The 21,191-nt window shown below is 42.0% G+C and overlaps 1 protein-coding gene across 1 annotated transcript in view; it reads right to left on the bottom strand.

The window, feature by feature from the left end:
* The window catches only part of LOC120033985 (myoferlin-like), a 67,688-nt gene that overhangs the window by 11,850 nt on the left and 34,647 nt on the right, over positions 1-21,191 (bottom strand). The window contains exons 19-42 of the mRNA XM_038980386.1: positions 20,509-20,633; positions 20,294-20,403; positions 19,683-19,875; positions 19,266-19,421; positions 17,958-18,089; positions 17,655-17,818; positions 15,842-15,956; positions 14,906-15,008; positions 14,473-14,612; positions 13,896-14,060; positions 12,201-12,288; positions 11,698-11,775; positions 11,208-11,389; positions 8,128-8,286; positions 6,192-6,293; positions 5,841-6,002; positions 4,324-4,486; positions 4,091-4,161; positions 3,839-3,853; positions 3,628-3,726; positions 1,973-2,101; positions 1,531-1,686; positions 1,186-1,277; positions 733-903 (exon numbers count right to left, since the gene is read on the bottom strand). Of these exons, the coding sequence (XP_038836314.1) occupies positions 733-903; positions 1,186-1,277; positions 1,531-1,686; positions 1,973-2,101; positions 3,628-3,726; positions 3,839-3,853; positions 4,091-4,161; positions 4,324-4,486; positions 5,841-6,002; positions 6,192-6,293; positions 8,128-8,286; positions 11,208-11,389; positions 11,698-11,775; positions 12,201-12,288; positions 13,896-14,060; positions 14,473-14,612; positions 14,906-15,008; positions 15,842-15,956; positions 17,655-17,818; positions 17,958-18,089; positions 19,266-19,421; positions 19,683-19,875; positions 20,294-20,403; positions 20,509-20,633 (3,070 nt within the window). The remainder of the gene's footprint in view (positions 1-732; positions 904-1,185; positions 1,278-1,530; positions 1,687-1,972; positions 2,102-3,627; positions 3,727-3,838; positions 3,854-4,090; positions 4,162-4,323; positions 4,487-5,840; positions 6,003-6,191; positions 6,294-8,127; positions 8,287-11,207; positions 11,390-11,697; positions 11,776-12,200; positions 12,289-13,895; positions 14,061-14,472; positions 14,613-14,905; positions 15,009-15,841; positions 15,957-17,654; positions 17,819-17,957; positions 18,090-19,265; positions 19,422-19,682; positions 19,876-20,293; positions 20,404-20,508; positions 20,634-21,191) is intronic.

Here is a 21,191-nt window from a genome sequence, read left to right as displayed (position 1 = left end):
GGCCAGGGTGTGACAGAAACTCCTCAGTCTATTCTTGTTCTGAGAAATGAAGGCTATTCCATGCAAGTAATTGCCAAGTAACTGAAGATCTCGTACAATGCTGTGTACTACTCCCTTCACTGAAAAGCACAAACTGGCTCTAACCAGAATAGAAAGAGGAGTGGGAGGCCCCAGCCTTAACTAGTCTAAAGAAGGCCAGTTTTATTGCTTCTTTAATCAGCACAACAGTTTTCAGCTGTGCTAACATAATTGCAAAAGGGTTTTCTAATGATCAATTAGCCTTTTTAAAATGATAAACTTGGATTAGCTAACACAATGTGCCATTGGAACACAGGAGTGATGGTTGCTGATAATGGGCCTCTGTACGCCTATGTAGATATTCCATAAAAAATCTGCCGTTTCCAGCTACAATAGTCATTTACAACATTAACAATGTCTACACTGTATTTCTGATCAATTTCATGTTATTTTAATGGACAAAAACATTTGCTTTTCTTTCAGAAACAAGGACATTTCGAAGTGACGCCAAACTTTTGAACGATAGTGTAATACAATAGCATTCTCTAGTGGGGGCTGGATTAGGCCAGAATAAAAGTTGGGCAACTACAGGCAATTAAAAGTCATGAATCATAAATTCAACAGATCAGAGACACAGTGGGAAAGTTGGAATGAGAGACCTTTATAACTGACAGTCGTGCAGACAGACAGACACACGCACACATGTACACTCACATGCAGTAGGACTGTGGCAGGCCACAGTAGGCGCCGAAGCGAGAGAGGAGTCTGTTCTCCAGGTCAATGACCGTCTCTCCCACTTTCTCATCTCGGCTGAGCAAGTCATAGTCGTACACGGCTATCTTCAGGTCTTTGTCTTGAGGGAGGAAACAGGACATCTCAAACATCCTGACACAAGAGGAAGAGATGAGGTTAACTTGGTCAGGTGCACTTCTGTGTGTATTATTGATTTCACTTGGCTGAAACAACTTTATACATTTCAAAATAACTCATTCATCCATCCATCCATTCATTAAGTCCTTCATTCATTCAACAGTTTCAGTGGCATTTTGACAGTTTTCTGTAAGTGAAGGTTTTAGTTAAAACTACTCCTGTAGGCCATCATTGTAAAATAAGAATTTGTTCTTAACTGACTTGCCTAGTTAAATAAGGTTAAATAAAAATGTTTACCTGCCAAACTCTGGATTGAGGGTGTTTGGTTTGTAGTCATCCCTGTCATCTTTTGTTTTCTTCCCCAAAGAGATCTTGATGTAAGGGTCACACTAAAAACCAAAAACAAACACAAATGTTGAAATATTGTATGGTGTTTGTGTGAGAAAAGGCTATATAAGTCATGTATTTTAATGAGAACTGTTGGTTGGTGAGGGGGAGGGGCAAACTTATGTATATGCGCTGCAAAAACGCTCAGCTGAAAGTTGAAATTAATTCAGCTTTTGACATACGCCTGATCCAGGATGGCGTCGGAAGTGTTCTCGGTGTGTAGAGTCTGTTAGACTGTGTTTGGCGTCCACTCACCATGCCGTTGTTGTCTTTAGGCTGCAGGTCCATGCATCGCACCACGTAGATCCTGACCAGGCACTCCTGCAACCCGCTCTCAGGCAGCTCTCTGAACTGGCGTGGTGGGGCTGGCACCCCTGGGTCATCAGATAGGGGGTACACCCGGAACGAGCCCTACAGCACAGGAGACACCAGCAGGGTCAGGGGTCAAAAGTCAGGCTAGGTGTCAATACTTAGGCTGGGTTCACATACAAAGTGGAGAAAATAAGGACGTTTTATCATTGGTTCTATGTAACGTTGTTTTCCCCCCGACCAGCTGTATGTGCAGGGCTTTAGTCCATGTCTCCTTGTTATTGAAAACAGGCTCTGGACAGAACTCCCTTGAAAATATATCTTAACAGGATGAATTGTATGCATGAAGGATCATACATTCCTAAAAGAAAAAGAGGTCTGCGATCACCTTGAACTCTCCGACCACTGAGGGGTCGTCGTCCTCATCCTCAGTCTTCCCCCGCTGCAGTCGGAACGTTTTACAGAAATCTGTCAGCCCTCGGAAATCTGGGACCTCCTCCAGCTCCCCTTCATACACCTGAGAAAACACACATCACACTGTTATACACATGAGGACACATACCTTAATATGTTGAGGACAAACACACATCACGCAACCTGAAACACCTTAAGACACACACAGATACACAGACACACACATACACACACCCACACAAATCAAAATGATTGGCTCCCTCGATAAAGTTAACAAAAAAACCCAGTATAAAATAAATAATACAAACACTGAGCTATATTGTTATTTATTATAATACAATTGCTCAGGGAAAGAGACATTGTTAAACAAGTAATAACAAAAAATCTAAAAAAGATAGGGGTCAAAATTATTGGCACCCGTTTTCAATACTCCAGCACCCTCCCCTTGCGAGGATAACAACACTAAGCCATTGGAGAACACATTGGGAGGGATCTTAGACCATTCCTCCATACAGAATCTTTCCAGATCCTTGATGTCCTTCCTCTACGCTTATGGACTGCCCTCTTCAAGTCAAACCACAGGTTTTCAATGGGGTTCAAGACCGGAGACTGAGATGGCCATAGCAAGATGATGATTTTGTGGCCAAAGAGCTCTATTTTCATGTCATCTGACCATAGCACCGGTTCCAATCCAAGTGCCAATACCATTTAGCAAACTCCAGGCGGTGCTATGGTCAGATGGCATGAAAATAGAGCTCTTTGGCCATGTACACCAGTGGTGGATTTGGAATCGAAAGAAGGATGCATATGCAGAAAATAACCTTATAGCTACCGTAATATATGGTGGTGGATCTTTGATGTTATGTGGCTATTTTGTTTCCACTGGTCCTGGGACCCTTGTTAAGGTCAACGGCATCATGAACTTTACCAAGTACCAGGATATTTTAGCCAAAAACCTGGTTTCCTCTGCCAGGAGGCTGAAATTTGGCTGCAAGTAAATCTTCTAGCAAGACAATAACCCCAAGCACACATCAAAATCCACAAAGAAATGTTTAATTGGCCACAAAATCAACATTTTACAATGGCCATTTCAGTCTCCAGACTTGAACGCCATTGAAAACCTGTGGTTTGACTTGAAGAGGGCAGTCCATAAGCGTAGAGGAAGGATATCAAGGATCTGGAAATATTCTGTATGGAGGAATGGTCTAAGGTCTATTGTTAACAAAATCTCTTTCTCTGATCAATTGTATTAGTATAAAATAATATAATTGAGCAATATCTTTGAGCATACAATACAGCACTTGTATTATGAATTTTATACAGTCTTTATTGCTAATCTTTATCAAGGGTGTCAATAATTTGGGACCTGACTGTATGTACAATCCTGATACACCTGAGGCGATACACACAATTCACACCATCATACATATAAGAAAACACACATTTCTCACAGCATCACCATTATACTGGTTGTCGTGTAAAACCCAGGTGGGTGTTAAATATTGATGGAAAAGTCCTATGAACAGTCCTTGTGACCATTGTAAGACAAAAGAGATTTCCAAAAAAAAAACAGGTCAACTCAAACCTTTCAGTCATGGAGACAGAAGTGGTAGAACGTTCTCACTGTACCTTTAGGGTGTCGTATCCTTTTTTGAGGTACGGCCCACACTTCTCGTGCTCTCCCACAGAGGCATAGAACTTACTCCACCAGTCAACTGCCTCCTCCTCCTGCAAAACAGGCAGACTCAAATAAGCCTCAATAACAGCACATTTTGACTCTGTCAAATCCTTGATTCTTTCCATCCTTGATCATATGTATTCACAAAAGGAAAAATCTCACCTTCTCTTTGTGGAGCTAAGAAGAAAAACAGAATACAATCATCAGAATGTGTAACCACACAACACATTAGCCTGATCCCAGATCTGTTTGTACCATCTTGTCAACTCTTTGTCACTCATTATCATGCCAAGCTATTTTTACAAGACAGCAGAAACAGCATGGCACCCAGGCTACAGTGCTGGTACATTTCTGATAAAACAACACAACACAAGCTACTACTGTAAAGTCCTTTTTAAGTTTTACAGTAGCTACCTCAGTATTAAGGATGGGCCTATCCTCCATGTTAATGATGATGTCTCCTTGAGTTGCTGCCATCATGGCCACTATTACAATAATACACAACAGAAAAGAAATGGGGTAGTAAATAGATGTGACACATACAGTACAGTACTTTAGCAATGTTGTGTGTATCTGTGTGCACATTCGTGCATACGTTCATGCGTATTTGTGTGCGTGCATACGTGGTTCTGTTTGTATGTGTGTACCTTTGGAAGACATGGCCACCTCAGCATTGGTGACGTAAGGGTCACAGCGGAACTCCTCCAGGGAGAGGGTACACTGGCCCACAATGGGCTTCCTGCCGAACGGCCGGTGGTCGATCACCTTCAGAACGATGGGAGGGGTGTACATCTCCTCTTTGGGTAGGAGCTGGGGGGAGGGGGGTTAGGGTTAACCTGGCTCAGACAACTCACAGTGTTACACAGTGATACAGAAACAACATTTTACATATCCATATTAGACATTGAGCAGACGGTCTTAGCGACTTACAGTTAGTGCATGAACTATAGGATCAAATCAAAGACAATCAATCAATTAAACAGAAAGCATAATCAATCAGCTTAAATGCAGAGACATTTAAACTGGTTTATCTTAATGGTTGTCAAACATTTCAACCTAAGTAATTATTTATTGGGATGGAAAATGCATCAATAATTGGGGTCCTTCAGGCTGGAATCTGTAGTGGTGATACTTCCACGTCCGTTTGAGATATTACAACAACAAAGACGTTATTTCCAACAACGAACGCTGTTTACTTGGTTCTGACATCATTGCAGGAATGATAGAACATCAGAGTATGTACTAGAATTTTTTTTTTACCATGATGATGGATGCTCATCTCCTCTGTTACAAAAACATTAACAGGGGCCTGGGGAGACCGCAGGTTAGCATTTTTTGTCATTAATAATTTTCTGGAGGCAGCTCTGCAGCGTGGTCACTAGCTGGCACAGTCACAGTCATAAAATCTCATTTTAAACCTAACCTTAACATTAACCACACTGCTAACCCTAATGCCTAACCCTAACCTTAAATTAAGACCAAAAAGCTCATTTTAGTTTTCATGAATTTTTACAATAGAGCCAATTTTGACTTTGCAGCTTGCCGAAAGGTTGCTGGATCGAATCCCTGAGCTGACAAGGTAAAAATCTGTCGTTCTGCCCCTGAGCAAGGCACTTAATCCACTGTTCCCCAGGCGCTGAAGACGTGGATGTCAATTAAGGCAGCCCTCCGCACCTCTCTGATTCAGAGGGGTTGGAATAAATGCAGAAGACACATTTCAGTTGAATGCATTCAGTTGTACAACTGACTATGCATTTCCCTTTCCTATCTAAGGGGAAATTGCTCAGTTCTGCCTCCAGGACAATAAACGTCAACCTGCGAGGCGACCAGTGACGCCTTTCGTGGATTTCAGCTTTAAAGATTAGCCTGGTCCTAGATCTGTTTGTGTTGTCTTGATAGCTCCTATGGTCACTGTCAATGTCAAACACAAACATATCTGAGACCAAACTAGTTAAGTATCACCTACAAATCGACAGTACATATGGTGTACAGTTAAAATACCAGTAAATACCACTCAAATATAGTACATTTATGTCACGTTCATTCAGTCACTTTGTTGACATCGAGAGCATTTGTCTCTTCCTTCCAGTCCCTGATATTAATAGTATATCTCATGGAGAGAACTGTTATACAGTACACTGAGTTTGAAGGGAAGTTGCAGTACCACTTTAAAGAAGAGGACAGATCCGGGGAAGTTGGGGTTCTTCTTGATGTTCTTGATGACGGCCGTCTGGACGACCTCCCCCCCACACTCCACCATGAGACTGGGAGAGGTGACTGTGGCCAACTGGTAGGTCTTCATGTTCCTCAGACCCCAGGCTAAGACCTAGGACACAACACACACACACCGCATACACATAAGCACGAGTGTGCATGTACACACACACACGCGCGGGCGCACGCGGGCACACAGAGGAGAATGTGTGTGTGTCTTCATGTGCACGAAGGTGTAGTTGTGTGTGTGTGTGTGTGTGTGTGTGTGTGTGATGGTGTTGCGGGCTGCCTGAGGCCTCACCTCGATGGCGGTAAGCTGTACGACAGGCCTGATTCCCTGGGGAACCATGTAGAGTGTTGCTCCTCGTCTGGGGGGCACCAGGGGCAAGTCACTCTCATTGGCCTAAAAGTAATACACATCAATCAATCAATTAAATGTATTTTATATCGTGATTTTCACAAAAAAAGTGCTCTACAGTAACTCGACCTGGACTGGAGTTGGTGGAAGTTGCACCAACCACTGACACACAGTCAGATATTTTTCACCCGCCTAGCACGTGAGGTTAGGGGTAGAGAAATCTTTGGTTAGGAGCAACTTTCACCGTAACAACACTGCAACACTGGGCACTACCCAGCTAGCATATTTGCTTCATTGGAAGTTTCCCTTTCCTATCTAAGGGGAAATTGCTCAGTTCTGCCTCCAGGACAACAAATGTCAACCTGCGAGGCGACCAGTGACGCCTTTCGTGGATTTCAGCTTTAAAGATTAGCCTGGTCCTAGATCTGTTTGTGTTGTCTTGATAGCTCCTATGGTCATTGTCAATGTCAAACACAAACATATCTGAGACCAAACTAGTTAAGTATCACCTACAAATCTACAGTACATATGGTGTACAGTTAAAATACCAGTAAATACCACTCAAATATAGTACATTTATGTCACGTTCATTCAGTCACTTTGTTGACATCGAGAGCATTTGTCTCTTCCTTCCAGTCCCTGATATTAATAGTATATCTCACGGAGAGAACTGTTATACAGTACACTGAGTTTGAAGGGAAGTTGCAGTACCACTTTAAAGAAGAGGACAGATCCGGGGAAGTATTTGCTTCATTGGAAGTTGTGGGAACGTACTTTTTTTGGTTTCACATGTGTTCTGGTAGAGAAGCCATAAGAGAAGCCACGTTCTTAGAACGTAAGTGAAAATTTCACCTGTTCTGGGAACGCACATTCTTAAGTTGCAGGGAGGTTCTGAGAATGTTTTATTATGGTTCTCTGAAAGTTTCCCTGGCAGGTTTTCTAAACTTTCAGAGAATAGAAATTCTAGGTTATTTGAAGACAATTAAAAAACCTTCTGAGACTTTTAATAAAACTGCTAGCTTAGTTTGGGTTAACTGTTTTGAACTCCAAGCACAGATAGGACACATGAAAATGAATTTGCTTAGGCATTAATCATGCATTTATTGTGGCACAGCATCAGTGAGATGCAAACCTATGAGCTTCTGTTCTCTATCCATGGAATTAGCCCACTGCACCACCAGGTTGGAGCTAGCATGCCATATTATTTTTAATTCATACAAAGGTGTTAATTTTAGTCTACAAACAGACCCCATTTCAAAGGAAACAAGTACACATTAAGATCAGGTGTGGCCAATTAGTGGGCATAGCCAACACACCTGAACACACTTAACAAGACAGAGGATAGAGAGAGTTTTGTTGATGCTGAGAAGAATGGAATGTATATGTTTTTAACATACATTCTAAAAACTTTCTCTGAGCGTTGCAAACAAACGTTTCGTTAATGTTCTCCGAACAATTTGACAACATGACTTTAAATAGAACCATGAGGAAACCTGTAAGAAAAGTTATTCTGAAGTACTGAAATTCCCACAGAAGAATGTTGTTTCTTAACGTTCTCGGAAATATTGCAGAACATTCCCAATGTCAAACAAATTGGAGAACGTTCCTAGAACATTACCAGCATTTTAATTGAATGTAACCATCTTTTAACTTTTGGAAACGTTCTGTTAAAGTAATGAAATACCAAGAAAATAACGTTTTTTGTCAGGTTCCTTAAATGTGCTGAGAATGTTCCAAGACCAAGCCACTATCCAGCACCATTCCCAGAAAGTTACGGGAAGGTTTTATGCAAAATAACCATAGGATCACGAAGCTTTCACCAAGCTCTAAGAAACATACGGTTCTCAGAACATTTTGTGCTAGCTGGGTAGTACTTTACCTTGTCTTTCAGCAATAGCTCGGCAGCCACCAGCATCTCTCCTGCGCTGCGGCCTTTCTTGGTGACGGGGAACCACAGCAGTTTGGGGGAGACCACTGTGCCGAGGTTCAGCTTCACCACAGGGGGACACGTACAGCGACCCATGGCCTCGTCTTTACCCTGAGAGTCGGACACAGCACAGGGATATGTAGCATCTACATTTACATTTTAGTACATTTAGCAGACACTTGCACTCAGTGCATTCAACTAAAGTAGGCAAAACAACCACATATCCAGATAATTTCAAGTAAAACCTTAAAAAATAATTAGCTAATAGTACAAGAGTAACAGTAAAGAAAAACACAAACACAACAGTTATTTTTTGTCTACAAGGACGAAGATGCTTCCAACATACATGCTTAAAAGAAAAATAATAACAGATAGCTAGATAAGTATCAACTGCTTGCACTAGTCAAAAACAATGGTACCGAAATATTCTTGAACTTACAATATATACTTACAATACTTACAACGTTTAGGATGAGATTTTCACAGATTCCTTTCTTTGCAAATTGAACGTGTAGAAATACAAAATCGATCGTGCATGCTATATGGACCTTTTTAGGATATGAAAAAGGATTTCTATCTAACAAAACGACACTTCATGTTATCTCTGGGACCCTTTGGATGATACATTCTGAAATCTTGCTCTGATTTAACCTGTCTAGCCCCAGCGTTCCGCTAGCGGAACTCCTCCCACATTCCACTGAAAAGGCAGAGCGCGAAATTCAAAAAGTATTTTTTAGAAATATTTAACTTTCACACATTAACAAGTCCAATACAGCAAATGAAAGATACACATCTTGTGAATCCAGTCAACATGTCCGATTTTTTAAATGTTTTACAGCGAAAACACCACATATATTTATGTTAGCTCACCACCAAATACAAAGAAGGACAGACATTTTTCACAGCACAGGTAGCATGCACAAAGCCAACCTAACTAACCAAGAACCAACCAAACTAACCAAGAAACAACTTCATCAGATGACAGTCTTATAACATGTTACACAATAAATCTATGTTTTGTTCGAAAAATGTGCATATTTGAGCTATAAATCAGTTTTACATTGCAGCTACCATCACAGCTACCGTCAACAATAGCACCGAAGCAGCCAGAGTAAATATAGAGACCAACGTGGAATACCTAAATACTCATCATAAAACATTTCTGAAAAATGCATCGTGTACAGAAATGAAAGACAAGCATCTTGTGAATCCAGCCAATATTTCAGATTGTTTAAGTGTTTTACAGCGAAAACACAATATAGCATTATATTAGCTTACTACAATAGCCTACACACAACCGCATTCATTCATCAAGGCACGTTAGCGATAGCAATAGGCACGTTAGCGTTAGCGAATAAACCAGCAAAAGATATCAATTTTCACTAACCTTCATAAACCTTCCTCAGATGACAGTCCTATAACATCAGGTTATACATACACTTATGTTTTGTTCGAAAATGTGCATATTTAGAGCTGAAATCAGTGGTTATCCATTATGCTAACGTAGCTTCTATTTCCCAGAATGTGCGGATATTTCTATTAGACTCTCACCTATTCTGACCAAATAGCAATTCATAAACATTACAAAAAAATACATGTTGTATAGGAAATGATAGTAACACTAGTTCTTAATGCAATCGCAGTGTTAGAATTCAAAAAATATCTTCATTACGACATAAGGCTTATGTTATAGCGAGGAGTGGCCAAAACCTGGGCGCAAAACTACTAGTACACAGTTCGACACATATATGAAATAGCATCACAAAATGGGTCCTACTTTTGCTGATCTTCCATCAGAATGTTGGACAAGGGGTCCTTTGTCCAGAACAGTCGTTGTTTGGATTTAGAACATCGTTTTTCCCTCTTGATTTAGCCAGCACACTGGCCAAGTGGCGCGAAGCTCCCCATCGTCAACAAACACAGACAACGCAACACGCCTAACGTCCCGAAAAAATTTCAATAATCTATTAAAACTATATTGAAAAAACATACTTTACGATGATATTGTGACATGTATCAAATAAAATCAAAGCCGGAGAAAGTATTCGCCTATAACGACGGCTTTTCAAAAGGCAATTCCAGGTCCATCTGCGCGCTCTCCAGAAAAAAAAAAATGAATGACTCGTCGTGCCAAGATGATTTATTCCACCTCAGACCAAGATAAACACTTCCTTTCTTCTCTCACGTCCTCTTGACATCTAGGGGAAGGTGTATGACGTGCATGTATACTCATACGTGTCATGCCCATTTATAGGCAGGCCCTTGAACAGAGCATAATTTTCAGACTTTCCACTTCCTGGTCAGAAAGTGTGCTGCCAAATGAGTTCTGTTTTACTCACAGACAAAATTCAAACGGTTTTAGAAACTAGAGAGTGTTTTCTATCCAATAGTAATAATAATATGCATATTGTACGAGCAAGAATAGAGTACGAGGCCGTTTAAATTGGGCACGTTTTTTCCCCAAAGTGTAAATAGCGCCCTCTATCCTCATCAGGTTTTAAGTACACATGTCACCTTCAGAGGTGAATTTATCAAACCTATCGCGGTGGAAAAAGTTTTTGCTGTTAGGAGCTCTCCTCAAACAATAGCATGGCATTTTTTCGCAGTAATAGCTACCGTAAATTGGACAGTGCAGTTATATTAACAATAATTTAAGCTTTCAGCCGATAAAAGACACTTTTATGTACCGACATTTGTTGTTTCTCTAAAATCTGCGATCTTGACATAACGTGCTGCATGATTTACAACTGTCCCGTTGACTGAATGCCGATCCTTAAGAAGTTTTATCAGGGCACAGGTGAATAAGTCCAGGTGAACAGGCAGTGGATGGAAATTGACGGGTGTAATGTATTGACTTGACTTGGACTCACAGGATTCATTGAAATGTACTTAGTGGTGGTCGCACACATTGACCACATACATGTACATAAGTGTATCACATGTATGTACAGTGCTCGGCTGGTATTGCACCACTAAGTATTGCTAACACACTACAACTGGTAGGGTAAGTGAGGGTAGGATAGGGTACATACCACCTGGTCACTGTCGTAGAGCTCCAGCACCACATTGGGGGGGTTGTGTGCAATGGTCTGGGGGTCTCCATAGATCTCGATGTCATTAAAGATGAGGGTCTGGTCCCAGGTGGGGTTCAGAGTGGCCCTGATGACCTCTGTGGTCTTACTCACATGGAGGAAGGACACATGGGCGTAGGGATCTGAAGCAGGAGACCAGAGCACAGTCATTGTATTGATAAAACGGATTTAATCAGCTAGTGGTTCAATTACAACTGCTGTGAGGATCGGGTTACGCTTCCACCTCCAACTCTCTCTTTCCGCATGCAATGTTAGTGGAAGCAACCCAGTCTTTTCCCACTATCATTGCTTAAAGTGCTAGCCAGGAGATTGTGGACGGTGCTCAATAACTAGCTAACAAACAAATGGTTTGGATGTAACAACCCGCTTGGTAAGTTGAAGAAAAAAAAAGTGAGCTATCCATTTATCTACATTTTATGATGTTCCTCACCTGAGAAGCTGTCCCTGTCCATGGCGATGAGATTCCTGGCCTGATAGACATACACCCTCAGATGGTACATATACGACCCTGAAGAGAGAGAGTGATAGTGATTTAATGTAATCTGCAAAGTGTGGTCCCAGACTTCCTGAGAGGAAGAGCAGTGGAGTGGAGGAATCTGAGGAGAAATCAACATTTAGGCTGCGGCCAGACAGAGATTCTCCGTAAAAAAACAACAACATTTGGCCCAGTGTTTTTTCTAGTGGAGGCATACCTTCACGAACAAAGGAGATGATGAATGTATATCTATCAACAAAAATGCGGATGTTGTCCATCTTGTTAAGTATGCAACTCGTATGCAAAATGTGTAAATTAGTTCACTTTTTTGATGGACAAACCGGACTGTGACCAATGCATATGTGTTTTTCATACTCTTTCATCTACCTCTGTGTGGCCAGAGCCTTAATCACTTAATCAGTGTCTGCAATCAACTGGCATGGGTCAATGTTACTCACGGTCAAAGTTACAGGAAACGGTGGGTGTGTTGGCACCAAACAGTCTGGCTGCGTCCTTCTTACTGGCCTTCTCATCAACATCTACCCCCTGTAGACAAAACACAGAGGCTGTGTTTACAAAGACACCCCCAGTCTGATCTTTTCCCACTAATTGGTCTTTTGACCAATCAGATCAGCTCTTTTGCCAATAAGTGGGAAAAAGATCAGAATTGGGCTGCCTGTGTAAACGCAGCCAGAGAGACCAGTTCAGAACAGGGCTAGCAATGCCTTCATTAGAGAGACAGGTAATTCCAGAGTGGTGAATGTTGAATTTTTATTTTATTTTACCTTTATTTAACTAGGCAAGTCAGTTAAGAACAAATTCTTATTTTCAATGACAGCCTAGGAACAGTGGGTTCAGGGGCTGAACAACAGATTTTTACCTTGTCAGCTCGGGGATTCAATCTTGCAACCCTTCGGTTACTAGTCCAACGCTCTAACCACTAGGCTACCTGCCGCCTGAATACATTTGTCTTTATTTAATAGTTATTACTTTATTATGATCATCCATTAGGAAAATATGTGCATTGATTAAGCTCATCATGACATGACATCAGGACATAATAACACAACCAACACAACCACGGCCCAGTCCCAGAAAAATTAACCCTAGATCCTACCCCCTAGACACAAGATTTTAGACTATTGGACCCTGCTGGAGCTATAACGATATTGCTTAAATCTATCCAATCCTCTTGAATCTCCATAAGTGTCCAGGGACTAGGGGTTTGGGTTTGTTTCTGGATTGGGCCCATGATGGTACAGCAGCACAAATAGCACAACACTGTGAATAAAATTTGATTTGATTTGATTTTAAATAAATAGGGCATGAGTCAACTCTGGTCTAATCTGTGCCTTTTGAGTGCTTTGCCAACCAGGATCACTGGGCAGGAAGGGGCAGATGGAGGAGAATGCTGAGAGGATATTATAATCAAGATAACACACTAAAAGGCACTTGGCCAAATTCCATTGTATTATCATGGACTGGGTTTCCCAAAGCCTTTTGATGGGTTCTGACTTTTAGATATGAAATACACTTATTCATGTCACTGAGGGAGAGAGGGGAATGTATAACGTTTACATTCTGTCAGGATATGTTATTGTTAGCCATCAGGGATCCTATGGGAGAAGAGACATAGTCTGGTACAAGTCAACATGACAGCCGTGAGTTGGGGAGGAGTGAGTCCTTTGGGACAGAGGTCTGGTTAGATGAAGTGAGGAAGAACATATATTACTAATCTTCTTGATAGCAACAGAGGTGTATTGGCTGTTCAGATGTGTAACAAGGGACTCAGCATAGGAGAAATGGTTAAATACCAGTGCTTGTGTGAATATGTTCCTTGTCTTATGCAGCTGTATGACCCAGTGGGTGAATAATAAACTTGAATAAGCGTGCGTGAGTTTTTTACTCTCTTTAACTAGAACCTAACACTTTGTAGCTAAAGTAGTATTTTATTTCTCTCCAACACAGTCACACAGCTGGGAGAGAGCAACACTTATAAAAATGATGATTGATAGTCCATCTTCTGCGAGTGAAAAAAACAACATTTGTAAAATGAAGCACTTTTGATGTACTTTGATGTGTGGTATGAGTCTAGTTTAAGTCTAGCCTTCCTGTGTAGTCAATTGTTTTTGAACTCAGAAGACGTTACTGACCAGCGCCCCCTCCAGTTTGAAGATGGCTGACGCTCCTATTCCATCTGACGGAGCCATCTTGCGTCTCCAGCGGCGACGGCGGAATGTGTCAGACGAACGCTCCTTCCTGTGGAACTTCCAGCCAATCAAGGACGAGTATTCCCAGCCTTCGCCGGGATCCCGCCTCTGTAGAGTCAACGGAGAGGCAGTGGACAGTGTGTAAGAACTAGAACTTTAGCCCTTGAAATTGACATACAGACACACATGCTTCCACTCTACCCTGCACACTAAACATTTTCCTCCTCTCTTCTTCTATAACCACTTCCTTCTCCTCCATCCTCCTTTCCCTTCTTCTCCTCCTCCTTCCCCTTCCTCTTCCTTCTCCTCTTCCTCATTTTCCTCTTCCTTCTCTTCCTCCTTCCCCTCCTCTTCCTCTTACCCTCCTCCTCTTCCTGCTCTTCCTCCCTTACCTCCCCATCTTCCTTCTCCTCCTCTTCCTTCTCCTCATTCATTTCCTCCTCCTCTTCCTTCTCCCTCCCTCCCCTCCCCTTCCTCCTCCTCCTCCTCCCTCCGCTTCTCTTCTTCCTCCTCCGCTCACCTCAGGTGCTGCTTTAGTGTCTGCTATTTTCCTGCGTGGTCGTAAGAGTCTCTTCCTGCGGTGGATGTGGTACATCTTCTCTGCTGCTCCCCAGGACTTGGGCTTGTCATCGGGGGGAATAGTGACGCCATACTCCCAACCTGGTACACAACACACACAGTGACAAACAGTATACAGAGTCAGAGGACATTCAGCTTTATACTGTAGTATCATATTGGTTATAATAGGTAAAGTCAAAATACAGTACAGAAGAGGTGTATCAATTAAATTGTATACTATACAGTGCCATATTGTTCTACATATGATAATTTAATCCTTAAACAATATTGATTGTTTGATTGAAACAAGTATACAGCAGTACACCATAAAATCAATCCCAGTGTTAGCATCTGGGTTATGGATATGAAGGAGAATAATTCCACTGCTTCTTTACCTTTCTCATCCACAGCCCTGTTGCTGTCGAAGCTCCAGTCATCCTCCCACGTCCAGCCAGCAGGACACTCTATCTCCCCTGGACTCTGGCTCTTCTGCCCATTCTACACAGAACAGTCACAGTCAGTCACTTCCAACATTACACAATGGCTGTATATCAACATGTGACAATGATACCACATACAACATCAAAACAATACAGAGACACTGTTTATAAAAGTAGGGAAGTAGCACTCTATTTTCCCATCTGGGTATTCTGTGTGGGGAGGGATTGATTCACATTGGTTTCTAGTCTCCTATCAAGTATTTAACTAAGCCTCTATATTTATGGGATTCACTGAAACAAGCACCATCGTGGAAAAAGGTAGCTGGCTGTGTAAACTCCCCGACATCAAAACAATAAGCGTCACAGTTTGAAAACATCAAGGCTACGCAGCTTAGCCTGAAATCCAGACCTGTTTTCATTCCTTGTACTCGGTGTCATATGCCAAACAGTCTGGACATTTGGCCATTTCAACGTTCAATATGCAGAATTTTAAGAACAACTATAAATACTGTTGTTAAGAAACAACTTTTATTTTATTTTTAGATACAATTCTTAGCATGACAAGGAGAGACAAAAAGTGGAAACATGACAGTGACAGTGAGTGATATGTGCATAAAATGAATCCAGGGAAGAGCACCTGTCGCTACGTAGTCTAATCAAATTGCAAGGGAAACAGACGAAATGGCTTCAGTTTCGTTGGCCTCTTTTTGTAAGAAAAAGAGAACATACAATTTCATCCTAAAAGGAGAATTAATGTGACACTGAGGGGTCTCAGCTTTACTTCTCAGTGTTACATATCTATTCCCTCTTGTAGATAGAGGGGTCTGAGTACAGGCGACAGGGTTGTCTCTAGCAACAGTGTGTGTGTCTGTGTGTGTTGCTCTGTCTCACCACGTCTGTGAAGGGGTCGGCAGCAGGCTTCCACTCCCCGCCAATGAAACGTGTCTCGTTCTGGAAGACCTCGTCTGTGAACTCTGTGTGCCCCGCGTCTGCTTCTGTTAGCAGGCTGAATCACACAGACACACACGTTTGTTTGACTATCCTTGTGGGGACCAAACAATTCATTCCCATTCAAAATCCTATTTTCCTTAACCCCTAACCCAAACCCTAACCCTAACTCCTAAACCTAACCCTAACCCTAAACCTAACCTATAAGCCTAAGATAGCCTTTTTCCTTGTGGGGATCGGCGAAATGTCCCCACTTGTCAAAATGTTCCTGGTTTTACTATCTCTGTGAGGAGAAAAATTGCAAGATTTTGTTATAATACTTTATTGCATCAAATGGTTGTTTTATTCGACAGAATAGAGTATTCTTATAGCTATTGTGTGTGTGTTCTACTGAGGATGGGCCTCTGGGTGATGACACTGACAGAGGAGATTTACGATGTCTTTTGGGTGATAAAACCTAAAGAGCATTCCAGAGCATGAGTTAATGTTTCTGTTCGATACCGTACCAGAGAGAGATGGTTCCAGTTTGGAGTCAGAGGGCCAGACACTGGTCTATACAATGACAACTGTTGACACAGCAGATGCTGTCTGCTATGTATTATAGATATCTTTCATACAAATCTTAACCTTGTGACCCATTCTATATATCTGTTGTTCGTCATGTAGGTTGAAAGGAGTGTATCTTGGCTATAAAAGACCTTTGTACTTTTGTCTCGCCGCTCTCAACGGAACATTAGAGATGGTGATTCGTCGACAAGCCATCGCTATTGCAAAGCTCTCACTATTAAAGATGTAGTTTAAGTATAACTCTGACTTGTGTGATAAGTGTGTCTCTCCTCATTTGAAGTAAAGAAATTAACCACCACAACTTCTGGTCCCCACAAGGATAGTAAAACCAAACACAGACATACACATCACAAATAGCGGGCTTGATCCCACTAACCTATAGAGTACTGTCAGCTGGAGCTAAGACCAGGAATGCTCACCTCTAGTGGAAAGAAGGTGGGATTACAGAACCACTGAAGAAATGTCTTGAAAAAGATCAAATCAACCAAATCAATGAGGTAACTGTGTCTGGGGAAAGGTCAAATCGACCAAATCAATGAGGTAACTGTGTCTGGGGAAAGGTCAAATCGACCAAATCAATGAGGTAACTGTCTGGGGAAAGGTCAAATCAACATAATCAATGAGGTAACTGTCTGGGGAAAGGTCAAATGAACCAAATCAATGAGATGACTGTCTGGGGAAGTGTTTCTATAGGAGTACTATGAGGGGGCTGGTGTTGCGCACTGCTGACTCAGAGGCAAACAATGAGGACTTAGGAGGGGTGGATGAGGTGGAAGTGGGACTATTGTGTACTGAGTACTCACAGTACTATGACTCCCTGCACATCTATAGAGACGGAAAGAGGATGATTCCCTAACCACAAGCACAGGCAATGCCAGACCAAGCTAGATTTGTGTGGGTGGGGTAGTCCAACTGAAATGTAAACTACTGAAAACAAACAATGAAAACAGGAAGTTTCTACTTAAATTCAGTTATTTATAGATCTCCCGCTCACCATCTATCAGGGTCCACAAACTTCTCTGTGTTGTGTGTGTGTGTGTGTGTGTGTGTGTGTGTGTGTGTGTGTGTTTGTGAGTTAGTTTGTGTGAGTGTGTGTGGATATGAGTATAAGTATGAGTGTGTGAGTGAGTGAGTATGAGTGTGTATGTGTTCGTGGGTGTGTTTAAGCATGCCAACAGGTCACTCTCACCCTCTCTCGGGGTCGACGAACCACTCGCCTTCCCACTCCCACGCCCTGGGGGGCATGAAGCGCTCCTGTTTCAGCTTCACCTTCCCCGTCACGTCAGAGAACTTATGCCGGCACACCAACCCTGTGGTGCCCCACTTCCCAAACACCTGGGCCTGGTTCTCATACTGAGGGTGAAGAGGGAGAGCGAGAACGAGGGGGTGAGGGAAAAGAGGTTCATCAGCATAGTAAAGACCAGCTAAAATACCAACTTTAGGACTGTAAAACAAAGCATTGCCACAAAACCCATGTGAATAACAAGAATACCATTTCTGCGAACACACTGAAGGTTCCCTCTGAGAAGCTGTTGTACTTCTTCTCGTGGGCAGAGAGGCCCAGCCACATGTTGACACGGAGCTGGACAGGGATCTTCACACCTTTGTTTTTGTCCATGGGGTACTGGCCGAAACAAACAAACAACAAAAGTAAATACTATACATCGGGGTTGAGCGGTATACAGATTTTCATATCTAGCACTAATCGGCGTTAGCTACCCTTAGCTAACCGGCTAATGTTTAAATTATATTGACGGTATTGAAAATCCTACCTGGGTTATTTCGAAATATACCGTATATACCGAATACCAGTGTATCATCCAACCCTACTGTACATCACCTATGAAAACGCCAAGTAGCTAACTGCATGTTATCTCCGAATATTTATGCCATATCTGAGGTTTAAACCAACGCACCTGCGTTTAAACAGATCAGCCCCCTGGACTTTTCCTCTCTTCGCACTCTGACAGACATTGTCATTGGACATTGACACAAAACTGATTGATTATGAGCCTCTTCCCAGCAGCCAAATCTGAGAAAAACTACTTGAAAAGACATCAGTTTCTGATTATAATGACGTCATTTCAACCAGTTTCGTTTCAATATCCACTAACAATGTCTGTGGCATCAGTTTTAACTCTCTGTACACCTTAGTAACTGCATGAAGACTGTCTTGGTCCTGCTGCAGTACTCCTGTACTATTATCATACCACTATTCCAGGGGTTGGCAATTAGATTCAGCAGCAGGCTGATTTTTGTCGGATCGGATGGTTGGGAGCCGGAACATAATTTGAACACTGCAAATTGACCACAACTAATTCCAAAAAGAGATTGTATTTGAAAATAATACTTTTATACCTTGATTACATTGAGACATGATCACGTCTATTTTTTTTTTTTTTGTGTGAATACTTGGGTACAGAATACCTAAATTAATACTTTTTTTTACTGCAAAAAAAAAGAAGAAAAATCCTATTTATTTATATATATATATACACCCCTTAACCATGGTATATTGGCAATATACCACACCCCCTTGGGCTTTATTGCTTAATTATACCACTACTAATACTACTACTACTACTACTACTTAAACAAGTACTACTACCTATTAGCACTAATATTACTAATACTTGTGATAATAGTAGTAGCATGATCAGAAGTCTCTGTTCTCCATCATAATACCTGCATTAAGATTGTATGGGTCCTGCCATAGAATTTCCCTACCATTATCTTACTGCTACACTTACTACTACTACTACTATTATCACTAGTATCAGTCTGTTCTCCATCCTAGTACCTGCATGAAGATGGTCTGGGTCCTGCCACAGTATTTTCCACAGGCCTGCTCACTGTAGGTGGAGTAGAGGATCTGATTGGCTGGGAGACGGGCGTACGCCACCCTCCTCTCTCCACGCAGCATCCAGATCACCACGTCAGGCATACTGTTCTGGGGCTGAGGGAAGAGTGAAAGACAGGTATGAAAGAGAGATTATTAAGAGATGGGGAGAGAGAGAGTTTTCCGTTGACAGTAGAAGAGAGAGAGAGAGACAATTCAATTCACAAGCTGGTTCAAATTGAGTGGGGTTGGCACTCCCATAACAAGTCATGGCACCCTCAAAATAAGGGCACGCCCTTACTTTAAGGACATTCCAATATTCAATGTGCTATTGAACCCTGAATGTTGTGAGAATGTCAATGTCTTGTTGCTCCTGACCTCCTCTGCAAGCTGTTTCAGTCTCTCCAGCCAGTCCTCGATGTCTGTCAGAGTGGCTATAACGTCAGTGGCCTCCTCCTTCAAGTGTTTGGCCATCTCTCTGATGCTGGCCACCGCCGAATCACGCAGCTTCTTAATCTGGACGTCCAGCGCCGTCAGGTTGGGCCTGCCCTCAAGCTCTGGTACCTGAAAGCTATCAGAAGCTATAATGAGGCTACAGAGACTACACTCAAGCTATCAGAAGCTTTAAAGCGTTAAGAACCTATATGACGCTATAAGAACCTAGCATTAATTAAGCAATCAAAACCTAGCATTAAGCTATCAGAAGCTAGTGTTCATCTATCAAAACGTATCATGAAGCTATCACAACCTAGCATGAAACTATCACAACCTCACATTAACTAACGAATGTGAAGCTAGGGTGAAGCTATCACAACCAAGCACAAAGCTACCAGAACCTAGCATGAAATTATCACAACCAAGCATTAAGTTATCAGAACATATCATGAAGTGATCTGAATCTAGCATGAAGCTAGGATAAGTTAGAAGGAAGCTAACAGAACCTAGCAAGAAACAATCATAAGCTGAGATACGATCGATGAATGTCTTACTTGCTCAGATCCTCAATCATGTGGTTGATGAGTTTGAGCCAGATCTCAGCCAAGCGCACCTCTGAGGCTTTGGCAAGGATGGCTGTTCTCAAAGAAGTGAGGTTGGATTCCTGGAAGAAATGACAGCAAAATAATAAAGTTGCAACAACTGAGAATTATCCCATGATTGGTTGATTGATTATTAGATTGGTCGATTTGTTGGAAGTGTTTCTCACCAGTCTATCTGCGATGTAGAGGATGATGTTGACTGAATCCAATCGGTGGCTAATGTCTTCCCAGAAGGATGTGAGGATGACAACAGGTTTGGTGTCAGCCCAGGGCAGGTAATAGTAGTGGTTACCTACAGGAGAAACAGAACTAAGTCATATCCAGGTCAAGCTGCAGAGTGGTATATAACTGTACAACTTGACAATTTAATCCTGCTGTATAGGGATGTCTCTACTGCATTGGGAACAGCAATGCAGTTTTGATAGGCATGAATGGTGCCCTCGGAAAGTATTCAGACCCCTTTACTTTTCCCACATTTTGTTTGGTTACAGCCTTATTCTAACATTGATTAAATTGTTTTTTTCCCTCATCAATCTACACACAATACCCCATAATGACAAAGCAAAAACAGGTTTCTGAATGTCCTTGAGTGCCCCAGCCAGAGCCCGGACTTGAACCCGATCGAACATCCCTGAAGAGATCTGAAAATAGCTGTAATAGCAACACTCCCCTTCCAACCTGACAGAGCTTGAGAGGATCTGCAGAGAAGAATGGGAAAAACTCCCCAAATACAGCTAAGCCAACCTTGTAGTGTCCTACCCAAGAAGCCTCAAGGCTGTAATCGCTGACAAAGGTGCTTCAGCAAAGTACTGAGTAAAGGTTCTGAATACTTATGTAAATGTGATATTTC

This window comes from Salvelinus namaycush, chromosome 41, assembly GCF_016432855.1.
Source record: "Salvelinus namaycush isolate Seneca chromosome 41, SaNama_1.0, whole genome shotgun sequence".
In the NCBI taxonomy this organism is placed as follows: Eukaryota; Metazoa; Chordata; class Actinopteri; order Salmoniformes; family Salmonidae; genus Salvelinus; species Salvelinus namaycush.
This window is presented reverse-complemented; position numbering and strand designations above follow the sequence as displayed.